The 27218-nt window shown below is 63.4% G+C and overlaps 1 protein-coding gene across 1 annotated transcript; it reads left to right on the top strand.

Annotated features, from left to right (window-relative positions):
* The first annotated feature begins 469 nt into the window (after positions 1-469).
* ANO8 (anoctamin 8) lies at positions 470-27218 on the top strand. The gene is made up of 19 exons (XM_066205469.1): positions 470-705; positions 4419-4529; positions 5402-5534; positions 5625-5763; positions 7036-7132; positions 8516-8632; positions 9958-10085; positions 11965-12126; positions 13106-13258; positions 13892-14018; positions 14092-14147; positions 14826-14900; positions 15137-15278; positions 16156-16472; positions 18826-19206; positions 20104-20295; positions 21924-22055; positions 22961-23071; positions 23720-27218. The coding sequence occupies exons 1-19, from the start codon at positions 609-611 to the stop codon at positions 24410-24412; spliced, it is 3363 nt and encodes a 1120-aa protein (XP_066061566.1). The 5' UTR covers positions 470-608; the 3' UTR covers positions 24413-27218.

The raw sequence follows: 27218 nt of genomic DNA, 5'->3' as shown, positions 1-27218 counted from the left end.
AGGGGAGGGGGATTTTGGGGACATCACGGGGGTCACGACAACACACAGAGCAATGAGGGGGGTGGGGATATAAGGGGAGGGGGACACTGGGGACATCACGGGGGTCACAACAGGACACAGAGGATTGAAATGGGTGGGGATATAAGGGGAGGGGGATTTTGGGGACATCACGGGGGTCACGACAACACACAGAGCAATGGGGGGAGTGGGGATGTAAGGGGAGGGGGACACTGGGGACATCACGGGGGTCACAACAGGACACAGAGGATTGAAATGGGTGGGGATATAAGGGGAGGGGGATTTCGGGGACACGGGGGTGACATCACGGGGGTCACACGGATGCCACCGGGACCCCCCCCCCCCCGCAGCACGGGGCGCGGCCGGACACGCGTGGCCGGCGCTGCGGGGCGTTGAGGAAGGAGAAGGCGGCCAACCAGAGCGTTAAAGGGGCCGGCAGCTGCCGGGGAAAAGCTCCGCTCCGCCACCTCCTTTTGTCCCCTCCCTTCCCTTGCCTTCCATTCCCTCCCGCCGCCACCGGAGCTGGTGACACCGGCGGCGGTGACGGTGACAGCGGCGGCGGCGGTCCCCATGCCCCGGCCCCCCGCACCATGCCCGAGCCGCCGGCCGCAGCTCAGGAGGGCGAGCGGGGCCGGCGGGGCCCGGCCGAGGACAGAGCGGAACCGGCGGCTCCCACCGGAGTCTTGGGTACCGGAGAACCGGGCGGGACCGGGATTGGGATGGGAATGCGGGAAAACCGGGAATAGCGCGGCGAGTGGGGGAGTGGGGGGGGGGCCGGGATGCGGCTGGCTGCGGTGATGCGGGCCGGGATGCGCTTCTCCGGGCTGGGGGGGAAGGGGGGGGGGGAGGATTTTTGGGGGGTCTGAGCATCCCCCCCCCTCCCCATTTTTCCCTCATGGGGGTCTCTGGTGGTGGCGGTTGATTTTTTGTTGTGTTGTGTGTCGTCCCCCCCCCCCGGGATGTGTGTGCCCCCCCCTCCAGCTCCGTGTGGCACCCAGCGGTGACACCCCCCGTGTCACCCACCCCAGGACGGTGTCTTTGGCATCCCCCCCCACCCCCCTCCATTGCCAGGCCTGTGTCCCCCCCCCGGCAGGACAAGGGGGGGGGGGGGGTGGCGCAGCTCGCAGCCTTTGTGTCGCTTGTCCCCACGCTGTCGTTAGGGTGTCCCCTCCCCCGCGTGGCGCTGGGCCAGGTGACATCCCCCTGACTGGGGTCCCCGCGGTGGTGGCAGCAGGGCCTTGGTGGCTTCAGTGCCACCAAGCGGGTGACTCCTGGCCGCGGGTGGGTGACCCAGTTCGTGTCCCCCCCGGGTCCCCGGGCTGTCCCCGCCACGCCGCAGCTCCGGTGACCTTAGCCCGGGAGCCAAGGTGAGCGGGGACAAACGGGGACAAGCCCGGGGGGGACACCCGAGGCTGGGCACGGCGACAACCGAGCCCTCAGTGCCACTCCGGCGGTGGCACCGCGTGTCGGGAGGGGACAGCGGGGACAGAGAGGGGGACAGGGTGGCGGTCACCCCAACCAGCTTGGGGGGTGTTGGGGACCCCCCTTTTCCATGACCTTGGGCAGGAAGACCCCCCTCCCGGCCCCTGGGTTTGTGTCCCCGGGGGTGGCACAGGAGGGTGGCAGTGTCGCCGCTGTCCGGGCCCTGCAGCCGCCGCCGCCGCCGGGTGGCACCGCTGCGGGCGGGACACAAATAATCATAAATAATGCAGGGAGGGTGAGCTCAGCCCGCCCGCGTCACCCGCCGGCCCGGCCAGGGTGGCACTGCCACCGCCCCGCCGGTGACATGTGCCCAGCGGGGACCCTGGTGGCCCCAGGGCCCGATATCCCAATGGCCGGGCACGCGAAAACACCCTGAAACACTGACACCCTAAAACACTGACACCCTAAAAACTCTGGCACCCTAACAGCCTGGCACCCTAAAGGCTGGCACCCTAAAACCCTGGCAGCCTGGGAGCCTGATATCCCAACGGCCCGGCACCCTAAAGTACTGACACCCCAACACCCTGGTACCCTGGCACCCCAACACCTCAGCAGCCTGATACCCCAACACCCTGGCACCCCAGCATCCCAACACCCGAGCACCCCTAAACCTCAACACCCTGGCACCCCAACACCCCAGCACCCAAACACTCCAGCACCCCAACACCTCAACACACCAGCACCCCAACACTCCAGCACCCCAACAGCTCAGCACCCTGGCACCCCAACATATCAGCACCCCCATACCGTGGAACCCCAGGACTCTGACACCTCAACATCCTGGCACCCCTAAACCTCAACACCTTGGCACCCTGCTACCCTAACACCCTGGCACCCCAGTACCCCCACACCCCAGTACCCCACACCCTGGTACCCCTAAACCTCAACACCCCAGCACCCCAACACGCCGCACCCCAACACTCCAACACCCTGGCACCCCAGTACCCCAACACCCTGGCACCCCAACACCCGGCACCCCAACACTCTGGCACCCCAACACCCCAGTACCCCCCACACCCCTGCACCCCAGCACCCTGGAACCCCAGGACCCCGGCACCTCAACACCGCAGCACACCAGCACCCCAACACCCGGCACCCCAACATGCCCCGGCAGCCCTACACCCCAACACCCGGCACCCCAACACCCCAGCACCCCAACACCCGGCACCCCAACACCCTGTCACCCCAACACCCCAGCACCCTGGCACCCCAGCACCCCAACACCCGGCACCCCAACACCCTGTCACCCCAACACCCCAGCATCCTGGCATCCCAGCACCCCAACACCCGGCACCCCAACACCCTGTCACCCCAACACCCCAGCACCCTGGCACCCCAGCACCCCAACACCCGGCACCCCAACACCCTGTCACCCCAACACCCTGTCACCCCAACACCCCAGCATCCTGGCATCCCAGCACCCCAACATCCGGCACCCCAACACCCTGTCACCCCAACACCCCAGCATCCTGGCACCCCAGCACCCCAACACCCGGCACCCCAACACCCCAGCACCCCAACACCCGACACCCCAACACCCTGTCACCCCAACACCCCAGCACCCTGGCACCCCAGCATCTCAACACCCGGCACCCCAACACCCTGTCACCCCAACACCCTGTCACCCCAACACCCTGTCACCCCAACACCCCAGCACCCTGGCACCCCAGCATCTCAACACCGGAGCGCCCCTACACCCCAACACCCCTGCACCCCAACACCCTGATACTCGGGCACACCAACACGCCGGCACCCCAGTACCTCGCACCCCAACACCCAGCACCCCAACACCCCCGCACCCCAGCGCAGGCCACGGCCGTGCCCATCCCGCCGCGCCGCTGCCACAGCGGGAGTGTCACCCCGGCCCTGTCCCCAAGCGCCACCCACGGGCTCGGGGACAGCGCGGCCTCCGGGGGCCCGGCGGAGATGTTCCCCGGGGTTTTGGGGTGCGATGCCCGGCATCGGCAGCTCTGGAATTTCCTGTTTTCCCGGCCGCCTTCCGGCACCCCGAGCCCTTCCCAGCCCTGGGGCAGCGACATCCCCGGCCGGGGAGGGGACACCGAGGCACCGGGGGACACCGAGGCAGGGAAGCGACAAACGGGGTCCCCCACTCCATCGGGGACCCCCCAGCTCTCCCTCCTGCCGGCTCTGGGTGGGTTTTTTTTGGGGGGGCGGAGGGGATACCCTCTGTCCCCACCCACCCCGAGAGCCGCCTTGGGGACACCGGGCACGGGGACAAGTGTCCCCTCGGTGCCACCCGCTTTGGGGACTGTCCCCATCCCACCTCGGCGCGGCGGCGCGGGGGCCTCGCCGGGTTTCCATGGAGACCGGTTGCTTTTTATTCTTTTTTCCCTATCCCGTTTTTTTTTTTTCTCCTGCGCTTTTCCATCCTTATCCCGGTTTTTTCCTGCGCTTTTCCGTCCTTATCCCGTTTTCTTCCCCTGCACTTTGCCATCTTTATCCCGTTTTTTTCCTGCGCTTTTCCATCCTTATACCGTTGTTTTTTTTTTTTTTTTTCCTGCGCTTTTGCATCCTTATCCCGGTTTTTTCCTGAGCTTTTCCATCCTTATCCCGGTTTTTTTTTTCCATCCCCCGGAGGCCGGCCCCGCCCCAGGGGCAGCCGGGCGGAGGTGAGAGGCTTTCGGCGACGCTCCGAGGGGACAACCCCGCGACATTCGGCCACCTCCGGGGGTGGCGGGCCGCGCTGGCGGCTCCTCCCCGCGGCTGTCGGGGGCCGATTTTGGGGCGAGAAATCCGATACCGGGGAGGTGACACCGCGGTGACCTGTGCCACGGCGGGCTTGGGGACAAGCGGGGACGTGTCCCCGCGCCCATCCCCGGCGCTCGCGGGCGGTTCGGGATGCGCTTCCCGGGGGTTTTGATCCTTTCCCGGCTTTTTTTTTTGGGGGGGGGGGGCAGATAAACTCTTCGGGAAGCGGCTGCTCCAGGCCGGGCGCTACATCATGTCCCACAAGGCCTGGATGAAAACCGTGCCCACCGAGAACTGCGACGTGCTCATGACATTCCCGGGTAGGGAGATGGGCCCGGGAAAACCGGGATGGGCCCGGGAAAACCGGGATCGGGATGGGGTGGGGCCGGGAAAAACGGGATTGGGATGGGAAAACTGGGATGCGGATGGGGTGGGGCCGGGAAAAACGGGATGGGGTGGGGCCGGGAAAACCAGGATTGGGATGTGACCAGGAAAACCGGGATGGGGATGTGACCAGGGAATCCGGGATTGGAATGGGCCCGGGTAAACCGGGTTGGGCCCAGGAAAACCGGGATTGGGGTGTGCCCAGGAAAATCAGGATTGGGACGGGATGTGACTGGGAAAATCTGGGATGGACGGGGCAGGAGGGGTGGGGATGGTGGGGAGGGGCTGGGATAGGAGATGTGGGATGTCGGGAGGGGTTTGGGATGTCGGGAGGGGTTTGGGATGTCAGGAGAGGTTTGGGATGTCGGGAGGGGTTTGGGATGTCGGGAGGGGTTTGGGATGTCGGGAGGGGTTTGGGATGTCGGGAGAGGTTTGGGATGTCAGGAGGGGTTTGGGATGTCGGGAGGGGTTTGGGATGTCAGGAGGAGTTTGGGATGTCGGGAGGGGTTTGGGATGTCGGGAGAGGTTTGGGATGTCAGGAGGGGTTTGGGATGTCGGGAGGGACGGGGACGTGGGATGTTGGGAAGAATGAGGGATGTGGGAAGGGATGGGGAATGTGTGGAGGGCTGGGCACTGGGGTGAGGGACACGCAGGGGATTGGGGACAGGGCTGGGGGACACATGGCAGGCTGGGGACAGCGCTGAGGGCCACGCAGGGCATTGGGGACAGGGCTGGGGGACACATGGCAGGCTGGGGACAGCGCTGAGGCCCAGGTGGCAGCGCACAGACCCCTGCGCCCACCGCGCAGACACCACGGACGACCACACGCTGCTGTGGCTGCTGAACCACATCCGCCTGGGCATCCCCGAGCTCATCGTGCAGGTGCGGCACCACAAGCACACGCGCGTCTACGCCTTCTTCGTCACCGCCACCTACGAGAGGTGCGTCCCCGGGGTGTCCCCAGGGTGTCCCCGGGGTGTCCCCAGGGTGTCCCCAGGGTGTCCCCAACGCTGTCCCCACCGTGGCCGCAGTTTGCTGCGCGGGGCGGACGAGATCGGGCTGCGGAAGCCGGTGAAGGCGGAGTTCGGGGGCGGCATGAGGAGCTTCTCGTGCGAGGAGGATTACATCTACGAGAACATCGAGAACGAGCTCTTCTTCTTCACCTCACAGGTGTGGGGTGCGGGGTGTGGGGTGCGGGGTATGGGATATGGGATATGGGATATGGGGTGTGGGATATGGGATATGGGATATGGGTATGGGATGTGGGGTGTGGGATATGGGATATGGGATATGGGGGGATTACATCTACGAGAACATCGAGAACGAGCTCTTCTTCTTCACCTCACAGGTATGGGGTGCGGGGTGTGGGATATGGGATATGGGATATGGGTATGGGATATGGGGTGTGGGATATGGGATATGAGAGGATTACATCTACGAGAACATCGAGAACGAGCTCTTCTTCTTCACCTCACAGGTATGGGGTGCGGGGTGTGGGGTGTGGGGTATGGGATATGGGATATGGGATATGGGGTGTGGGATATGGGATATGGGATATGGGTATGGGATGTGGGGTGTGGGATATGGGATATGGGATATGGGGGGATTACATCTACGAGAACATCGAGAACGAGCTCTTCTTCTTCACCTCACAGGTGTGGGGTGCGGGGTGTGGGGTATGGGATATGGGGTGTGGGGTATGGGATATGGGATATGGGATGTGGGATAGGGGGTATGGGGTATGGGATATGGGATATGGGTATGAGGTATGGGATATGGGATATGGGATATGGGGTATGGGATATGGGATATAAGATATGGGATATGGGTATGAGGTATGGGATATGGGGTATGGGGTATGGGAGGATTACATCTACGAGAACATCGAGAACGAACTCTTCTTCACCTCACAGGTGTGGGGTGTGGGGTATGGGATATGGGGTATGGGGTATGGGATATGGGGTGTGGGATATGGGATATAGGATATGGGATATGGGATATGGGATATGGAGAATGGGATATGGGGTATGGGGTATGGGATATGGGATATAAGATATGGGATATGGGATATGGGGTATGGGATATGGGATATGGGGATAAGGTATGGGATATGGGATATGGGGTATGGGATATGGGATATGGGGTGTGGGGTATGGGATATGGGGAGGCTGGGTGAGAATCCAGCCACCCCTGGTGCTGGGGACAAGGTGGGACAGGGCAGGCAGGGGACAGGGCAGGCAGGGGACAGGGCGGGAAGGTGACAGGCCAGGGAGGTGACAGGCCAGGGAGGTGACAGGACAGGGAGGTGACAGGGCAGGGAGGGGACAAGACACAGCAGGGAGGGGACAGAGCAGGCAGGTGACAGGGCAGGGAGGTGACAGGACAGGGCAGGGAGGTGACAGGGCAGGGAGGGGACAGGGCCAATGCCGGTGTCACCCGCAGGAGCGGCAGAACATCATCCGGTACTGGCTGGAGAACCTGCGGGCCAAGCCGGGCGAGTCCCTGCACAACATCCACTTCCTGGAGGGACAGCCCATCAGTGAGTGACACCTGTGGCACATGTGACACCTGTGGCACCTGTGGCACCTGTGACACCTGTGGCACCTGTGACACCTGTGGCACTGCCATGGCACCTGGTGGCACCTGGTGGCACGGCCGTTGTGGGATGATGATGGGCACAGAGCTCCCACGTGCCACATCGCCATTGTCCCCATTGTCCCTGACCCCGTGTCCCCGTGTCCCCGTCATTGCTCCCACCACACCGGGGCCGTGCAGGGTGGCAGTGGGGTTCCCATGATGATGTCCCTGTGTCCCCACTGTCCCCGTGTCCCCATCCCTACACCCATTCAGGGTGGCAATGGGGTTCCCAGGGGTGGCAGTGGGGATCCCATACCTGTGTCACTGTGTCCCTGACGGTGTCCCCATGTCCCCGATGGGTGTCCCTGACGATGTCCCTGTGTCCCTGACGGTGTCCCGGTGTCCCCGATGGGTGTCCCCATGTCCCGGTGTCCCTGAGGGTGTCCCCGTGTCCCCAATGGGTGTCCCCGTGTCCCGGTGTCCCTGACGGTGTCCCGGTGTCCCCGATGGGTGTCCCCATGTCCCGGTGTCCCTGACGGTGTCCCCATGTCCCCAATGGGTGTCCCCGTGTCCCGGTGTCCCAGACGGTGTCCCGGTGTCCCCGATGGGTGTCCCCATGTCCCTGACGGTGTCCCGGTGTCCCTGATGGTGTCCCCGTGTCCCGGTGTCCCTGACGGTGTCCCAGTGTCCCTGACGGTGTCCCGGTGTCCCCGATGGGTGTCCCCGTGTCCCTGACGGTGTCCCGGTGTCCCCGATGGGTGTCCCCATGTCCCGGTGTCCCTGATGGTGTCCCGGTGTCCCCAATGGGTGTCCCAGTGTCCCTGACAGTGTCCCGGTGTCCCCGATGGGTGTCCCCGTGTCCCTGACGGTGTCCCGGTGTCCCCGATGGGTGTCCCCATGTCCCGGTGTCCCTGACAGTGTCCGAGTGTCCTGGTGTCCCTGACAGTGTCCCGGTGTCCCCGATGGGTGTCCTCATGTCCCTGACGGTGTCCCAGTGTCCCCGATGGGTGTCCCGGTGTCCCTGACGGTGTCCCAGTGTCCCAGTGTCCCCGATGGGTGTCCCCGTGTCCCTGACGGTGTCCCGGTGTCCCCGATGGGTGTCCCCATGTCCCGGTGTCCCTGACAGTGTCCGAGTGTCCTGGTGTCCCTGACAGTGTCCCGGTGTCCCCGATGGGTGTCCTCATGTCCCTGACGGTGTCCCGGTGTCCCCGATGGGTGTCCCGGTGTCCCTGACGGTGTCCCAGTGTCCCGGTGTCCCCGATGGGTGTCCCGGTGTCCCTGACGGTGTCCCGGTGTCCCCGATGGGTGTCCCCGTGTCCCTGACGGTGTCCCGGTGTCCCCGCAGTCCCGGAGCTGGCCGCCCGGGGGGTGATCCAGCAGCTCTTCCCGCTGCACGAGCAGCGGATCCTCAAGCGCCTGATGAAGTCCTGGGTGCAGGCGGTGTGCGAGGCCCAGCCCCTGGGTGAGATTGGGGGTCACCCCAAAGGGTTTGGGGTCACCCCGGGGGGTTTGGGGTCACCCTGTGAGATTTGGGGTCACCCCGGGGGGGTTTGGGGTCACCCCGGGGGGGTTTGGGGTCACCCTGTGAGATTTGGGGTCACCCTGGGGGAATTTGGGGTCACCCCGGGGGGGTTTGGGGTCACCCTGGGGGAATTTGGGGTCACCCCGGGGGATTTAGGGTCACCCTGGGGGGATTTGGGGTCACCCTGTGAGATTTGGGGTCACCCTGGGGAGGTTTGGGGTCACCCTGGGGGGGTTTGGGGTCACCCTGTGAGATTTGGGGTCACCCTGGGGGGGTTTGGGGTCACCCTGTGAGATTTGGGGTCACCCTGGGGGGGTTTGGGGTCACCACGGGGGGTTTGGGGTCACCACGGGGGGTTTGGGGTCACCACGGGGGGTTTGTGGGGATCCCTGAGGGTTTGGGGTCATCCCAGAAGGGTGTTTTTGGGGTCCCATTTGGAGTGACCCCAGTGGGGCTTTTAGGGTCCCAGTCCCTCAGTGAGATTTGGGGTGACCCCAGTGATGTTCCCAGAGGGTTTGGGGTGACCCCAGCGGGGTTTTTGGGGTTCCAGAGGCTTTGGGGTGACCCCAGCGGGGTTTTTGGGATCCTGGAGGCTTTGGGGTGACCCCAGCAGGGTTTTTGGGGTTCCAGAGGCTTTGGGGTGACCCCAGCGGGGTTTTTGGGATCCCGGAGGCTTTGGGGTGACCCCAGCGGGGTTTTTTGGATCCCAGAGGCTTTGGGGTGACCCCAGCGGGGTTTTTTGGATCCCAGAGGCTTTGGGGTGACCTCAGCGGGGTTTTTGGGATCCCGGAGGCTTTGGGGTGACCTCAGCGGGGTTTTTGGGATCCCGGAGGCTTTGGGGTGACCCCAGTGGGGTTTTTGGGATCCCAGAGGCTTTGGGGTGACCTCAGCGGTGTTTTTTGGGGTCCCAGAGGCTTTGGGGTAACCCCAGCGGTGTTTTTTGGGATCCTGGAGGCTTTGGGGTAACCCCAGCGGTGTTTTTTGGGATCCCAGAGGCTTTGGGGTGACCCCAGCGGGGTTTTTGGGGTTCCAGAGGCTTTGGGGTGACCTCAGCGGTGTTTTTTGGGGTCCCAGAGGCTTTGGGGTGACCCCAGCGGGGTTTTTTGGGGTCCCAGAGGCTTTGGGGTGACCCCAGCGGGGTTTTTTGGGGTCCCAGAGGCTTTGGGGTGACCCCAGCAGGGTTTTTGGGATCCCGGAGGCTTTGGGGTGACCCCAGCGGGGTTTTTGGGGTCCCGGCCCCGCTGACACCCCCGTGCCCCCCCCAGACGAGATCTGTGACTATTTTGGGGTGAAGATCGCCATGTACTTCGCCTGGCTGGGGTTCTACACCTCGGCCATGGTGTACCCGGCCGTGTTCGGCTCCATCCTCTACACCTTCACCGACAGCGACCCGGTCAGTCCCGTGGGGCCGCGGGCGGGGCGCCCCCATTCCTGGGGGGGTTTCTGTCCCTTTTTGGGGTTCCCGAACTTCCTGGAGGGTTTTTCGTCCCTTTTTGGGGTTCCCGAACTTCCTGGAGGGTTTCCAAAATCCTTTAAGGGTTTTCGTCCCTTTTTGGGGTTCCCGAACTTCCTGGAGGGTTTTCATCTTTCCTTGGGGTTTCCGAACTTCCTGGAGGGTTTTTGTCCCTTTTTGGGGTTCCCGAACTTCCTGGAGGGGGTTTCCAAATTTCTTTAGGGGGTTTCGTCCCTTTTTGGGGTTTCTGACCTTCCTGAGGGGTTTTTGTTCCTTTTTGGGGTTTCTGTCCTTCCTGGAGTTTCCAAACTCCTTTAAAGGTTTTTATCCCTTTTGGGGTTCCCGAACTTCCTGGAGAGTTTCCAAACTCCTTTAAGGGGTTTCGTCCCTTTTTGGGGTTCCCGAACTTCCTGGGGGGGTTTCCAAATTTCTTTAAGGGGTTTCATCCCTTTTGGGGTTTCTGAACTTCCTCGGGGAGCTTTCTGTCCCTTTTTGGGGTTCCCGAACTTCCTGGGGGCTTTTCAAACTTCCTGGAGGGATTTCATCCCTTCTTTGGGGTTTCCAAACTCCTTTAAGGGTTTTCGTCCCTTTTTGGGGTTCCCGAACTTCCTGGAGGGTTTTCATCTTTCCTTGGGGTTTTTGAACTTCTTGGAGGGTTTCCAAACTCCTTTAAGGGTTTTCATCCTTCCTTTGGGGTTTTCATTGTTCCTTGGGGTTTCCAAACTTCCTGGAGTCTTTCCAAATTTCCTTAAGCCTTTTCCATCCCTCCCTGTGGGTTTTAATTCCCTCCTTGGGGTTTCCATCCTCCCTTGTGGGTTCCCACTCCTCTTCTGGGGTTTCACTTCTCTCCACAGTGTTTTTTCATCCTTCCTTGGGGTTTTCCTTCCCTCCTTTTGGGGTTTTCCCTCCCTCCTTTTGGGATTTCCCCATCCCTCCTTTTGGGATTTTCCCTCCCTCCTTTTGGGATTTTCCCTCCCTCCTTTTAGGATTTTCCCTCCCTCCTTTTAGGATTTTCACTCCCTTCTTTAGGGATTTTCCCTCCCTCCTTTTGGGATTTCCCATCCCTCCTTTTGGGGTTTTCCCTCCCTCCGTTTGGGATTTTCCATCCCTCCTTTTAGGATTTTCCCTCCCTTCTTTAGGGATTTCCCATCCCTCCTTTGGGGATTTTCCATCCCTCCTTTTGGGATTTCCCATCCCTCCTTTTGGGGTTTTCCCTCCCTCCGTTTGGGATTTCCCATCCCTCCTTTGGGGATTTTCCCTCCCTCCGTTTGGGATTTCCCATCCCTCCTTTTGGGATTTTCCATCCCTCCTTTTAGGATTTTCCCTCCCTCCTTTTAGGAATTTCCCTCCCTTCTTTAGGGATTTCCCATCCCTCCTTTGGGGATTTTCCATCCCTCCTTTTGGGGTTTCCCATCCCTCCTTTTGGGGTTTTCCCTCCCTCCTTTTGGGATTTTCCATCCCTCCTTTTGGGGTTTTCCCTCCCTCCGTTTGGGATTTCCCATCCCTCCTTTGGGGATTTCCCATCCCTCCTTTTGGGGTTTTCCTTCCTTCCTTGAGGGATTTCCCTCCCTCAACCCTCCACCCCTTCCCTTCCCTTCCCTTCCCTTCCCTTCCCTTCCCTTCCCTTCCCTTCCCTTCCCTTCCCTTCCCTTCCCTTCCCTTCCCTTCCCTTCCCTTCCCTTCCCTTCCCTTCCCTTCCCTTCCCTTCCCTTCCCGCTGTCCCGGGGGAATTCCCGTCCCGGATTTGTGGGATTTTTGGGGGGACTTTAGGGCCGGGAGGGGACCAACCCCGGTGCAGTTGGTGCCCTCCGTCCCCCAGACCAGCCAGGACATCTCCTGCGTGGTCTTTGCCCTCTTCAACGTGGTCTGGGCCACGCTCTTCCTGGAGGAGTGGAAACGCCGCGGCGCCGAGTTCGCCTACAAGTGGGGGACCCTGGACGCGCCCGCCGAGTCCATCGAGGAGCCCCGGCCCCAATTCCGGGTCAGGACGGGGGAAAACGGGGTCCCGGCCCCAATTCCGGGTCAGGATGGCGGGAACGGGGTCCCGGCCCCAATTCTGGGTCAGGACGGGGGGAAACGGGGTCCCGGCCCCAATTCCGGGTCAGGACGGGGGAAACGGGGTCCCGGCCCCAATTCTGGGTCAGGACAGTGGGAACGGGGTCCCGGCCCCAATTCTGGGTCAGGACGGGGGAAACGGGGTTCCAGCCCCGATTCCGGGTCAGGACGGGAGAAACGGGGTCCCGGCCCCAATTCCAGGTCAGGACGGGGGGAACGGGGTCCCGGCCCCAATTCTGGGTCAGGACAGTGGGAACGGGGTCCCAGCCCCAATTCTGGGTCAGGACGGGGGGAAACGGGGTCCCGGCCCCAATTCCGGGTCAGGATGGGGGGAACGGGGTCCCGGCCCCAATTCCGGGTCAGGATGGGGGAAAACGGGATCCCGGCCCCAATTCCGGGTCAGGACAGTGGGAACGGGGTCCCGGCCCCAATTCCGGGTCAGGACAGGGGAAACGGGGTCCCGGCCCCAATTCCGGGTCAGGACGGGGGGAAACGGGGTCCCGGCCCCAATTCCGGGTCAGGACGGAGGGAAACGGGGTCCCGGCCCCAATTCCGGGTCAGGACGGGGGAAACGGGATCCCGGCCCCAATTCCGGGTCAGGACAGGGGAAACGGGGGTCCCGGCCCCAATTCCGGGTCAGGATGGCGGGAACGGGGTCCCGGCCCCAATTCCAGGTCCTGGCCCCAATTCCAGGTCAGGGAAAAGGGGAATGGGGTCCCGGCCCCGATTCCGGGTCAGGACCAGGAGGGATCAGGGTCCCCAGCTCTGTGGGGTCCCACTCCGGATCTGTGGGGTCTCAGAGGGATCCCATGGGGTTGTGGGGTCACAGAGGGAGGGATCCCATGGGGTTGTGGGGTCAGGGAGGGATCCCCGGCTCTGTGGGTCCCACGGCGCCGTCCCCGCAGGGCACGAAGCGCCTCAGCCCGGTGACCAGCGCCGAGGAGTTCTATTACCCGCCCTGGAAGCGGCTCCTGTTCCAGTGCCTGGTCAGCGTCCCCGTGTGCCTGGCCTGCCTCGTCCTCGTCTTCCTCCTCATGCTGGGCTGCTTCCAGCTCCAGGTGTGGCCCCGTCCCCGCGGGCACCGCCTGCCACCCGCTGCTGGGGACGGGGACGGTGCCACCGCCGCTGGGACTGGGACTGGGACTGATTCTGTCCCTGTCCCTGATCCCGTTCCTGATCTTGTCCCTGGCCCTTATCCTGTCCCTTGTCCCCTGTCCCCATCCCTGTCCCTGTCCCTCCCTTATCCCTTACTGTCCCCTGTCCCCATCCCCTGTCCCTGTCCCCATCCCTGTCCCCATCCCTGTCCCCTGTCCCCATCCCTGTCCCCTGTCCGCATCCCTGTCCCCTGTCCCCATCCCTGTCCCATCCCTGTCCCCATCCCCTGTCCCCTGTCCCCATCCCTGTCCCATCCCTGTCCCCATCCCCTGTCCCCGTCCCTGTCCCCTGTCCCCATCCCTGTCCCCTGTCCCCATCCCTGTCCCCATCCCTGTCCCCTGTCCCCATCCCTGTCCCCTGTCCCCATCCCCTGTCCCTGTCCCCATCCCTGTCCCCTGTCCTCATCCCTGTCCCCTGTCCCCTGTCCCCTGTCCCCATCCCTGTCCCCTGTCCCCATCCCTGTCCCCTGTCCCCATGCCCTGTCCCCATCCCCTGTCCCTGTCCCCTGTCCCCATCCCTGTCCCCTGTCCCCTCAGGAGCTGGTGCTCAGTGTCCCGGAGCTGCCGCGCCTGCTCCGTTTCCTGCCCAAGATCATCCTGGCTGTCATTGTCACCGCCTGTGACGAGCTCTACAAGAAGGTGGCCCTGTGGCTCAACGACATGGGTGCGCTGGGGACGCCGGGGTGGCCCTGGGGTGGCCCTGGGGTGGCCCTGACAGTGTCCCCTGTGCCCCGCAGAGAATTACCGGCTGCAGAGCGCCTACGAGAAACACCTCATCATCAAAATCGTCCTGGTGAGGGGACACGGGACATTGGGGACGCTGGGGACACTGGGGACAATGGGGACACTGGGGGGGCTGGGGGGACTGGGGACACTGGGGGGACTGGGGACACTGGGGGGACTGGGGGACTGGGGACACTGGGGACACTGAGGGGACTCGGGGACACTGGGGACACTGAAGGGACTGGGACACTGGGGACACTGGGGACACTGAGGGGACTCGGGACACTGGGGACACTGGGGACATTGGGGGACACAGAGACACTGGGGGGCACTGGGGACACTGGGGACACTGGGAGGACTCGGGACACTGGGGGGACACTGGGGGGACTGGGGACACTGAGGGGATTGGGGACACGGGGACACTGGGGGGACTGGGGGACTGGAGAGCTCCTGGCAGCTCTTGCTGAGGGGACACAAGGGACAGAGGGGTCACAGGGGGACTGGGGACACAGGGGACACTGGGGGGACTGGAAGGGACCGCAGGGGTCCCAGTGGCTTTTGATGAGGGGACAGAGGGGACAGAGGGCACCAGAGAGGTCCTGGCAGCGGCAGAGGCGCCAGATGTGGCCGGAGATGTCGCAGAGGGGACACAGAGCGCACCGGCCGGTTGCTGCCACCACCGAGGGGACACCGAGGTGACCGAGGTGCCACCCCCCGCCCCCTCCCCGCCTTTGTCACCCCCCGCCAGTTCCAGTTCGTCAACTCCTACCTGAGCCTGTTCTACATCGGGTTCTACCTCAAGGACATGGAGCGCCTCAAGGAGGTGAGGGCACGGCGCCGGGAACTGTCCCCAGAGTGTCCCCAACACCCTCCGCCACCATCCGGGTTGTCCCCGCGTGTTGTCCCCGCCCTGGGCGTGGCGGTGCCCGGCTCACGGCGCGGTCTCTGTGTCCCTTCGTGTGTGGTGGTGTCACCTTTTTGTCACCTCCGTGTCACCTTCGTGTCGCCTTTGTGTGGCCGTGCGTGCGTGCGTGTGTGTCCCTTGTGTCCCTTCCGCAGCTCCTGCTCATCCTGTCGCTGTCGCAGAGCCTCGCGCGGCAGCTCCGGGGGGCTCTGCTCCCCTCCATCCTCCTCCACCTCCACCTGTCCCTCATCTTCCTCAGGCGCCTCCTGCGCTTGTGCTGGACGCGGGGAGTCTCCAAGTAGGAGCTGGGGAGGGACGGGCTGGGGACAGCCAGGGGACAGCGGTGTCCCCAACTTCCCCTTCGGGTACCCCCCGGGGACAGCCAGGGGACAGCGGTGTCCCCAAGCACCCCTGGCCACGGGGACACCCAGGGGACGTTGGTGTCCCCAACTCCACCACGGCCACGGGGACAGCCAGGGGACAGTGGTGTCCCCATCGATCCCCGGCCGCGGGGACACCCAGGGGACACTGATGTCCCCAAACACCCCCAGGCACCCCTGGCCTTGGGGGCACGGAGGGGACACAGGTGTCCCCAGGCCCCCCCGGGGTGGCAGCGGGTGGTCACCATCGGGGTGTGGTCAGCGATGGTGAGGGGGTCACAGGAGAGGGGACACTGCGGGGGCCACAGGGAGGGGTGGGGACACCGCAGGAGGGGCAGGGACACTGTGGGGACACCACAGGAGAGACAGGGACACTGTGGGGGACACCAGAGAGGATCAGGGACACTGTGGGGACACCACAGAAGGAGTGGGGACAACTGTGGGGACACCAGAGATCAGGGACACTGTGGGGACACCACAGGAAGATCAGGGACACTGTGGGGACACCACAGGAAGATCAGGGACACTGTGGGGACACCAGAGAGGAACAGGGACACTGTGGGGACACCGCAGGAGTGGCAGGGACACTGTGGGGACACCACAGGAGTGGCAGGGACGCTGTGGGGACACCAGAGAAGATCAGGGACACTGCGGGGACACCAGAGAAGATCAGTGCCACCACAAGGCCACCGAAACCCCCACGGGGGGGTGGGGAGGGGGAGCACCCAGCCCGCGAGGACCCCCGCATGGTGACAGCCCTCGTGTCCCCCCGCGCACCCCGGGGCTGTCCCCGCAGATGCTGGCCACGCTGCTGCTGACGCGGCAGTTCCTGCAGAACGTGCGCGAGGTGTCGCAGCCTCACCTGTACCGGCGGCTGCGGCGCGGCGAGCTCACCTGGCGCGGCGTGCGGCAGCTCGGGCGGGCGCTGCTGCGGCTGCTGGCCCCGCGGAGAGCCCCGCAGCCCCCCGCCCAGGCCGGCAAAAAATGCCTCAACGGCGGCTGCGGGGTGCCCGAGGACGAGGAGGAGGAGGAGGGCGGCGCGGAGGAAGAGCGGCGCGGCTCGGACTCGGAGGAGGAGAGCGCGCTGGACTGCGGGCTGAAGCTGAAGAAGGTGAAGGCGTCCCGGCGCTTCGCCGGAAGAGTCGCCGGGTCGGGGGTTTCTCCTCAAAATTCAGCCTGGGGAGACGGAGGGCGCGGAGGTGGTGGCTTGTGGGGATGTTGACATAGATCGGGAATGGGAGTGGGAGTGGGAGTGGGAGTGGGAGTGGGAGTGGGAGTGGGAGTGGGAGTGGGAATGGGAATGGGAATGGGAGTGGGAGTGGGAATGGGAGTGGGAGTGGGAATGGGAGTGGGAATGGAAGTGGGAATGGGAATGGGAGTGGGAATGGGAGTGGGAATGGGAATGGGAGTAGGAATGGGAGTGGGAATGGGAATGGGAGTAGGAATGGGAGTGGGAATGGGAGTGGGAATGGGAGTGGGAGTGGGAATGGGAGTGGGAATGGGAGTGGGAGTGGGAATGGGAGTGGGAATGGGAATGGGAGTGGGAATGGGAGTGGGAATGGGAATAGGAGTAGGAATGGGAGTGGGAATGGGAATGGGAGTGGGAATGGGAGTGGGAATGGGAGTGGGAATGGGAATGGGAGTGGGAATGGGAGTGGGAGTGGGAATGGGAGTGGGAATGGGAATGGGAGTGGGAGTGGGAATGGGAGTGGGAATGGGAATGGGAGTGGGAGTGGGAATGGGAGTGGGAGTGGGAATGGGAGTGGGAATGGGAGTGGGAATGGGAGTGGGAATGGAAGTGGGAATGGGAATGGGAGTGGGAATGGGAATGGGAGTAGGAATGGGAGTGGGAATGGGAGTGGGAGTGGGAATGGGAGTGGGAATGGGAATGGGAATGGAAATGGAAATGGAAATGGGAAAGAGAAAGAGAAAGAGAGAAAGATAAAGAATAACAATGACAAACACAATAATAATAATAATAATAATAATAATGAAACATCCCGAGTCCAAACCTCATTTTCCCCCAAAAACCTCTAAAACTCTTCTTTTTCCCTAAACCCCCAAACTCTCATTTCCCCTAAACCCCAAACTCTCATTGTTTCTCTAAATCCCCAATCTCTAATTTTCCCTAACCCCCCTCCCAAAACTCTCATTTTTTCTCTAAAAACTCCAAAACCCTCATTTTTTTTTCACTAACCCCCCCCAAAACTCTCCTTTCCCCCCTAAACCCCAAAACTCTCCTTTCCCCCCTAAACCCCAAAACTCTCCTTTTCCCCCTAAACCCCAAACTCTCCTTTCCCCCTAAACCCCAAACTCTCCTTTCCCCCCTAAACCCCAAACTCTCCTTTTCTCCCTAAACCCCAAACTCTCCTTTTCCCCCTAAACCCCAAACTCTCCTTTTCTCCCTAAACCCCAAACTCTCCTTTTCCCCCGAACCCCAAACTCTCCTTTTCCCCCGAACCCCAAACTCTCCTTTTCCCCCGAACCCCAAACTCTCCTTTTCCCCCCGAACCCCAAACTCTCCTTTTCCCCCGAACCCCAAACTCTCCTTTTCCCCCTAAACCCCAAACTCTCCTTTCCCCCCTAAACCCCAAACTCTCCTTTTCCCCCGAACCCCAAACTCTCCTTTCCCCCCGAACCCCAAACTCTCCTTTCCCCCCTAAACCCCAAACTCTCCTTTTCCCCCCGAACCCCAAACTCTCCTTTTCTCCCTAAACCCCAAACTCTCCTTTCCCCCCTAAACCCCAAACTCTCCTTTTCTCCCTAAACCCCAAACTCTCCTTTTCTCCCTAAACCCCAAACTCTCCTTTTCCCCCTAAACCCCAAAACTCTCCTTTCCCCCGAACCCCAAACTCTCCTCTCCCCCCTAAACCCCAAACTCTCCTTTTCCCCCGAACCCCAAACTCTCCTCTCCCCCCTAAACCCCAAACTCTCCTTTTCCCCCTAAACCCCAAACTCTCCTTTTCTCCCTGAACCCCAAACTCTCCTTTTCCCCCGAACCCCAAACTCTCCTTTCCCCCCTAAACCCCAAACTCTCCTTTTCTCCCTAAACCCCAAACTCTCCTTTTCTCCCTAAACCCCAAACTCTCCTTTTCTCCCTAAACCCCAAACTCTCCTTTTCTCCCTAAACCCCAAACTCTCCTTTTCCCCCTAAACCCCAAACTCTCCTTTTCCCCCCTAAACCCCAAACTCTCCTTTCCCCCCTAAACCCCAAACTCTCCTTTCCCCCCTAAACCCCAAACTCTCCTTTTCCCCCCGTACCCCAATCTCCTTTTTTCGCTAACCCCCCTAAACTCATTTTTTCGCCGTACACTCTCAACTCTCATTTTTTTTCGCTAAACAAACCCCCCCAAACCATAATTTTTTTTTTTTTCCACCAAACCCCCAAAACTCGTTTTCTTCCGCTAAAAAACCCCAAAACTCCCTTTTTCTCCCCCCTCCACCATTTTTTCCCCGCTATCCAGGTGAGCTTCATCGAGCGCGGCGGCGGCGGCGGCGGCACGGAGCGCCGCTCGGACCCCTCGGGCCCCGAGGAAGAGCCTTTCCTGGAGGAAGGCTCCCCCACCATGGTGGAGAAGGGCGTGGACCCCGCCGGCCTCTTCCACCTCTGCGAGGAGGATGACGAGGACGAGGAGGAGGAAGATGAGGCCGAAGGGCAGCCCGGGAACTCCTCCAGCCCGGAGCAGGCGGGGTCGGCCAGGAGGAGGAGGAGGAGGAAGGAGGAGGAGGAGGGAGAGGACGGGGGGAGGAAGAGGAACCGCGCCTCGTGGATCGACCCGCCCGAGGAGGATTACTCCACGCAGCTCACCCAGGCCGAGGTGGAGAGCTGCATGAAGAAGTACGAGGTGCGGTGGCCTTTGTCGCCTTTCTGTCACCTTTTTGTCACCTTTCTGTCACCTTTCTGTCACCTTTCTGTCACCTTTTTGTCACCTTTCTGTCACCTTTCTGTCACCTTTCTGTCACCTTTTTGTCGCCTTTGTGTCACCTTTTTTTTTCCGCCTTTGTCCCTCTTTTTGTCACCTTGTCCCTGGGCCTGCTGCGCTTCTCGAGAGGTTCCTGAGGCTCCCTGAGGTGTCCCCCATGGTTCCCTGAGGTGTCCCTGGACATGGTGGCCTTCCCGAGGTGTCCCCATGGCCATCAGGGTCCCCAAGGTGTCCCCAGGGCTTGTGGGGTCCTCAAGGTGTCCCCATGACCATCAGGATCTCCAAAGTGTCCCACGGGTTCCCTGAGGTGTCCCTGCACCCGGTGGCCTTCCCGAGGTGTCCCCATGACCATCAGGGTCCCCAAGGTGTCCCCATGACCATCAGGATCTCCAGAGTGTCCCTGGACCTGGTGGCCTCCCGAGATGTCCCTGCATCCAGTGGCCTCCTCGAGGTGTCCCCATGGCCATCACCATCCCCAAAGTGTCCCCAGGGTTCCCTGAGGTGTCCCTGTACCCAGTGGCCTCCCAAGATGTCCCTGTGACCATCAGGGTCCCCAAGGTGTCCCCATGACCATCAGGATCCTCAAAGCGTCCCACAGGTTCCCTGAGGTGTCCCTGCTCCTGGTGGCCTTCCAAGATGTCCCTGGACCCGGTGGCCTCCCGAGATGTCCCCATGACCATCAGGATCCCCAAGGTGTCCCTGGTCTCTATGGCCTCCCCAAGGTGTCCCTGCTCCTGGTGGCTTCCCGAGATGTCCCCATGACCATCAGAACCCGCCGTGTCCCTGTCCCCGATGTCACCCCCGCCCCGATGTCCCCAGGACACGTTCCAGGACTACCAGGAGATGTTCATCCAGTTCGGGTACGTGGTGCTCTTCTCCTCGGCGTTCCCGCTGGCGGCCGCCTGCGCGCTGCTCAACAACCTGATCGAGATCCGCAGCGACGCCTTCAAACTCTGCTCCGGCCTGCAGAGACCCTTCGGCCAGCGCGTGCGCAGCATCGGGCAGTGGCAGGTGGGGACATGGGGACGTGGGGACACCAGGGGGACAAGGGGACACCGGGGACACCAGGGGGACAGCGGGGACACCGGGCAGGTGGGGACATGGGGACAGCAGGGACACCAGGGGGACAGCGGGGACACCGGGCAGGTGGGGACATGGGGACACCAGGGGGACAGCGGGGACACCGGGCAGGTGGGGACATGGGGACACCAGGGGGACAGCGGGGACACCGGGCAGGTGGGGACATGGGGACACCAGGGGGACAGCGGGGACACCGGGCAGGTGGGGACATGGGGACACCAGGGACACCAGGGGGACAGCGGGGACACCGGGCAGGTGGGGACATGGGGACACTGGGCAGGTGGGGACATGGGGACACCAGGGGGACAGCAGGGACACCGGGCAGGTGGGGACATGGGGACATGGGGACACCAGGGGGACAAGGGGACACCGGGCAGGTGGGGACATGGGGACATGGGGACACCAGGGGGACAAGGGGACACCGGGCAGGTGGGGACATGGGGACACCAGGGACACCAGGGGGACAAGGGGACACCGGGCAGGTGGGGACATGGGGACATGGGGACACCAGGGGGACAAGGGGACACCGGGCAGGTGGGGACATGGGGACACCAGGGACACCAGGGGGACAAGGGGACACCGGGCAGGTGGGGACATGGGGACACCAGGGACACCAGGGGGACAGTGGGGACACTGGGCAGGTGGGGACATGGGGACACCAGGGGGACAGCAGGGACACCGGGCAGGTGGGGACATGGGGACACCAGGGGGACAGCGGGGACACTGGGCAGGTGGGGACATGGGGACATGGGGACACCAGGGGGACAAGGGGACACCGGGCAGGTGGGGACATGGGGACACCAGGGGGACAGCGGGGACACTGGGCAGGTGGGGACATGGGGACATGGGGACACCAGGGGGACAAGGGGACACCGGGCAGGTGGGGACATGGGGACACCAGGGGGACAGCGGGGACACCGGGCAGGTGGGGACATGGGGACACCAGGGGGACAGCGGGGACACCGGGCAGGTGGGGACATGGGGACATGGGGACACCAGGGGGACAGCGGGGACACCGGGCAGGTGGGGACATGGGGACATGGGGACATCAGGGGGACAGCGGGGACACCGGGCAGGTGGGGACATGGGGACACCAGGGGGACAGCAGGGACACCGGGCAGGTGGGGACATGGGGACATGGGGACATCAGGGGGACAGCGGGGACACCGGGCAGATGGGGACATGGGGACATCAGGGGGACAGCAGGGACACCGGGCAGGTGGGGACATGGGGACATGGGGACATCAGGGGGACAGCGGGGACACCGGGCAGGTGGGGACATGGGGACACCAGGGGGACAGCAGGGTGTCTTCCCCGCAGAAGGTGATGGAGGCCATGGGCGTGGTGGCCATCCTGGGGACATGGGGACACTGTGGGGACACTGTGGGGACACCGTGGGGACACGGGGACACCGTGGGGACACGCCCTGTCCCCTGTCCCCGCAGAAGGTGATGGAGGCCATGGGCGTGGTGGCCATCCTGGGGACATGGGGACACTGTGGGGACGCAGTGGGGACACGGGGACACCGTGGGGACACGCCCTGTCCCCTGTCCCCGCAGAAGGTGATGGAGGCCATGGGCGTGGTGGCCATCGTGGTGAACTGTTACCTGCTGGCGCAGTGCGGGCAGCTGCAGAGGCTGTTCCCCTGGCTCAGCCCCGAGGGAGCCATCGTCTCCGTCGTCGTGCTCGAGGTGCGCGGTCGGGATCGGGGGATCGGGGGGATCGGGGGGATCGGGGGGATCGGGGAGATCGGGGAGATCGGGGGGGATCAGGGGGATTGGGGTTGGGATTGGGGGAATTGGGGGATTGGGAGGATCGGGGCGATCAGGGGGGGATTGGGGGGATCGGGGGAATTGGGTCGGGATTGAGGGTTTGGAGTCAGGATTAGGGTGGGATTGGGGGATGAGGGGAATTTGGGGCATTGGGGAGGGATTGGGGGAATTGGGGAAGGATTGGGGGGATTGAGGAAGGATTAGGGAATTGAGGTGGGATCAGGGATTGGGATGACCGGAGTGGGATCGGGGGGATCGGGATGATTGCGGTGGGATCGGCGGGATTGGGGTGGGATCAGGGGTCTGGGGTCTGCTGGACTTTGGGATCCTGGATTTGGGTCCGACATGGCACGGGAATGGGGGGTTGGGTGGGAATGTCCGTGGGGATTCACGGTGCCCGGCGCTCCAGGCAAATCCCTGGACGTTCACATCCACCGACAGTCCCGTCCCTGGACACTCAAATCCCTGGACACTCAATTCCCAGGACAACGAAATAATTCCCTGCACCCTCAATTCCCTGGATAATCCCATCCCCGGACAATTAATTAATTCCCTGGACGCTCACGTTCCACGGGCACATATCCCTGCACACGGCCGGATTTTGGGAGCGAAGGGCGGGATTTTGGGATGGAAGGGTGGGGATTTCAGAACGGAAAAGTGCGATTTTGGGATGGAAGGGCCGGATTTCAGGATAAAGGGGATGGACTTTGGGATGAAAGGCCGGATTTTGGGATAGAAGGGCCGGGTTTCGGCATGAAAGAGCGGGATTTTGGGAACACCGGGAACGCTGAGCGTGTCCCCCCCGTGTCCCCTGGTGTCCCCAGCACTTTGCCCTGCTGCTCAAGTACGTGATCCAGGTGGCCATTCCCGACATTCCCGCCTGGGTGGCCGAGGAGATGGCCAAGCTGGAGTACCAGCGCCGAGAGGCCTTCAAGGTGGGTCCCCAAGGTGTCCCCAAGTGTCCCCAGGGTGTCCCCAAGGGTTGCTGGCCTCCCCAAGGTGTCCCCAAGGTGTCCCCAAGGTCAGTGGGTGCGCTTAGGTGTCTTGGAAATGCCATTGGGCTGCCCAAAGTGTCCCCAAAGTGTCCCTGGGGTCACTGGGGTGTCCTGAAGTGTCCCTAAAATGTCTCCAGGGTCAGCTGGTGCCCCAAGGTGTCCCCAAAGGGCCACTGGGCTCCCCAGAGATGTCCCCAAAGTGTCCCCGGGATTAGTGGGTGCCCCAAGGTGGCCCCAAAAGTGTCCCCAAAATGTCAATGTCTCCCCGGAGCGTCCCCACGCCCGGTGTCCCCTTGATGTCCCCTGGCCGTGTCCTCACTCCCGCTGTCCCCTGACCGCTCCCCCATGCCCGGTGTCCCCTCGATCTGTCCCCACGCCCGGTGTCCCCTCGACATCCCTTTGACCTCTCCCCGTTCCTGATGTCCCCTGGATGTGTCCCCTCGATCTGTCCCCATTCCTGCTGTCCCCTGACCGTGTCCCCACTCCCGGTGTCCCCTCGACGTCCCCCCGATCTGTCCCCACCCCCGCCGCCCCCTGACGGCCCCCCCACGCGCGGTGTCCCCTCGATGTCCCCCTGCGTGTCCCCAGAAGCACGAGCGGCAGGCGCAGCACCACTTCCAGCAGCAGCAGCGCCGCAAGCGCGAGGAGGAGGAGCGGCAGCGCCACGCCGAGCTGCAGGCGCGCAAGGAGCGCGACACCCACGAGGCCACCAAGGCCAGCGCCGGCGACACCGGGCAGGACCCGCCGCACGACAAGAGCCAGGCCAAGGGGAAAAGCTCTTCCTCCTCCTCCTCCTCCTCCTCCTCCTCCTCGCACGGCCCCGACAAACCCAAGCGGCCCAGCTCGCTGCTGGCCACCAACAACGTGATGAAGCTGAAGCAGATCATCCCCCTGCAGGGCAAATTCCTGTCCGCCGGCGGCACCGCCACCTCCGGCGGCACCGGCGGCGCGGCCACCAGGTCGCCTCAGTCGCCGACGGGCAGCGAGAACAAACTGCCGGGTTTCCTCAGCTTCAAATTCCTCAAATCGCCCGAGGCCAAGCGGGACGCGGGCACCGAGAAGGTGCAGTCGCCCACCAAACCCTTCAACCCCGGCAAGCTTTTTAATTTCGGCAAATCCGAAGGGCTCGGCGCCAACGGAGGCTCCGGCAGCGCGGCCCCGCAGCCCCGGGCCGGGCCCGGGACGGACTCGGCGCCGGGGAAATCGCATCTCAACGAGGAAGGGGCGAGGGAGGAAGGGGAGAGCCGAGGGGAGGAGGAGGGCGGAGGGGCCCGGCTCTGACCGCGGCTCCCGGGGGCACGGGAGGGGCCGGGGGAGCGGGGGAGCCCGGTTCTGACCGGGGCTCCGGGGATTCCGGGATCTCCGAGGGTTCGGGAGGGGCCGGGGGAGCGGCGGTGCCCGGTTCTGACCGGGGCTCCGGGGATTCCGGGATCTCCGAGGGTTCGGGAGGAGCCGGGGGAGCGGCGGTGCCCGGTTCTGACCGGGGTTCCGGGATCTCCGAGGGTTCGGGAGGAACAGGGGGAGCGGCGGTGCCCGGTTCTGACCGGGGTTCCGGGATCTCCGAGGGTTCGGGAGGAGCCGGGGGAGCGGCGGTGCCCGGTTCTGACCGGGGTTCCGGGATCTCCGAGGGTTCGGGAGGAACAGGGGGAGCGGCGGTGCCCGGTTCTGACCGGGGCTCCGGGATCTCCGAGGGTTCGGGAGGAGCCGGGGGAGCGGCGGTGCCCGGTTCTGACCGGGGTTCCGGGATCTCCGAGGGTTCGGGAGGAACAGGGGGAGCGGCGGTGCCCGGTTCTGACCGGGATTCCGGGGGTTCCGGGGGTTCGGGAGGAGCCGGGGGCAGCGGGAGGGAGGCGGTGGCCGGTTCTGACCGCGATTCCGGGGGTTTCGAGGATTCCGGGGGTTCCGGGAGCCGGAGAACCGGGCGGAGGAGAGCGATGCCCGGCTCTGACCGGGGTTCCGAGGATTCCGGGATCTCCGAGGGTTCGGGAGGAACAGGGGGAGCGGCGGTGGCCGGTTCTGACCGGGATTCCGGATGTTCCGAGGATTCCGGGGGTTCGGGATGAGCCGGGGGGACCGGGAGAGCGGCGGTGCGCGGTTCTCACCGGGATTCCGGAGGTTCCGGGGGTTCGGGGAGCCGGAGAACCGGGCGGAGGAGGAGGAGGAGGAGGAGGGCGGTGTCCGGTTCTCACCGGGGCTCCGGGATCTCCGGGGCCACGGGGAGCCGGAGAACCGGGCGGAGGGCGGCGCTGCCCCGTTCCCCCCGCCGTTCCGGCCGTTCCCGGAGCCGCCCGCTCCCTGCTCCGCGCCGCCGTGGCCGTCGGGAGCCTCTCGCCGCCGCTCGCCCGCGGGGCCGGGCCGGCACCGGGAGCGGCCGCCGCCGCGCTGCGCTCCGGCGCTCTGTGCTGTGTCCCGCCGTGTCCCCCCGGTCCCCTGAGCTGTGTCCCCGCGGGTCCCTCCGGTCCCCCGTGTCCCCCGGGCTGCGTCCCGCCGTGTCCCCCCGGTCCCTCCCCTCGGAGCCGCCGCCACCGCCCCGGGGGGACAACGGGGGAGGCCTGAGGGAGGAAGGGCGGCGGAATCCCGGGACAGCGGACACGGAGCGACGGGAGAATCCCCAAACTTCCCAGGCTCCCCCGGGGGAGTTAGCCCGGTTTCCATGGGCACGGCTGGGAGTTGTCCCGGTTTACTGGAACGTCCCGAAGCTTTCCGTGCTAACCGGAGGGAGTTGTCCCGGTTTACTGGAGGATCCCGGTCTCCATGGTCACCGGGGGGAGTTATCCCGGTTTTTCTGGAGCATCCCAAAGCTTTCCATGCTCCCGGTTCGGCTGGAACATCCCAAAGCTTCCCACGCTCACCCGGGGGAGTTATCCCGGTTTATCGGAGCATCCCGGTTTCCAGGCTCACCGGGGGGAGTTATCCCGGTTTCCATGGATACCAGAGGAGTTATCCCGGCCTGGCCCGAGCATCCCAAACCTTCCCACGCTCCTGGTTTGGCTGGAGAATCCCGAAACTTTCAATGCTCCCGGTTTATTGGAACATCCAGGTGGGGCTGGAGCCTCCCAAAACTTCCCAGGCTCTCCCGGGGGAGTTATCCCGGTTTATCGGAGCATCCCAAAGCTCTCCATGGACACCAGAGGGAGTTATCCCGGTTCATCGGAGCATCCCAAAGCTCTCCATGGACACCAGAGGGAGTTATTCCCGGTTTATCGGAGCATCCCAAAGCTCTCCATGGACACCAGAGGGAGTTATCCCGGTTCATCGGAGCATCCCGGTTTCCAGGCTCACCTGGGGGAGTTATCCCGGTCCGGCCTGAAGAATCCCGAAGCTTTCCACGATCCCGGTTTGTTGGAATATCCTGGCGGGGCCGGAGCAGCCCGAAACTTTCCAGGTTCACAGGAGATGTTATCCAGGTGGGGCTGGAGCATCCCAAAGCTCTCCACAATCCCGGTTTGGCTGGAACATCCCAAACCCTTCCAGGCTCTCCAGGAGGAGTTATCCCGGTTTATTGGAGCATCCAAAACCTCTCCAGGCTGTCCAGGAGGAATTATCCCGGTTTCCATGGTTACCAGGGAGAGTTATCCCAGATTATTGGAGTTCTCCCGGTTTATTGGAGCATCCCGAACCTTCCCAGGCTCTCCAGGAGGCGTTATCCCGGTTTTTTGGAGTATCCCAAATCTTCCCAGGCTCACCTGGAGGAGTTATCCCGGTTTCCATGGTCACCGGGAGGATTATCCCGGTTTCCTGGAGTTATCCCGGTTTCTTGGAGCAATCCCAAACTTTTCCGCCCTCCCGCTTTATCCCAGGAGACGTTCCAGCCTTGGGATCCTCGGGGAGCTCCCGCAGCCTCATCCCCGCTCCTGGAATTCCCGGAATTCCCGAAATTCCCGGGACGAGCCCGATTCAGCCGTGCCTCAACCCTGCTCCGCCCGGATCCCACAAATCCCCTCCCCAAAAATTCCTGGATTTTACAAATCCCCCGGAGCTCCTCCTCAGCTTCCCGGGAATTATTTTTGTTTTGTTTTTCCAGCCGGGAATGTTGGCGCCTTTTCCCGGGAATGCCGTGCATGGGGCAGCGTTTCTTTGCACTAAA

Source organism: Chamaea fasciata, unplaced genomic scaffold (assembly GCF_029207755.1).
Source record: "Chamaea fasciata isolate MVZ Bird 193981 ecotype frontalis unplaced genomic scaffold, bChaFas1.0.hap1 SCAF_28, whole genome shotgun sequence".
Classification (NCBI taxonomy): domain Eukaryota; kingdom Metazoa; phylum Chordata; class Aves; order Passeriformes; family Sylviidae; genus Chamaea; species Chamaea fasciata.
The sequence above is the reverse complement of the archived record's forward strand: the minus strand, read 5'-3'. Positions and strand labels throughout refer to the sequence as shown.

Excerpts from the sequence above, each read along its gene's own strand:
- ANO8 (XM_066205469.1), top strand. The coding sequence starts at position 609 with ATGCCCGAGCCGCCGGCCGCAGCTCAGGAGGGCGAGCGGGGCCGGCGG. Across the intron at positions 706-4,418 it reads GGCTCCCACCGGAGTCTTGG|ATAAACTCTTCGGGAAGCGG; the intron begins GTACCGGAGAAC and ends GGGGGGGGGCAG. Across the intron at positions 14,019-14,091 it reads CCTGTGGCTCAACGACATGG|AGAATTACCGGCTGCAGAGC; the intron begins GTGCGCTGGGGA and ends TGTGCCCCGCAG.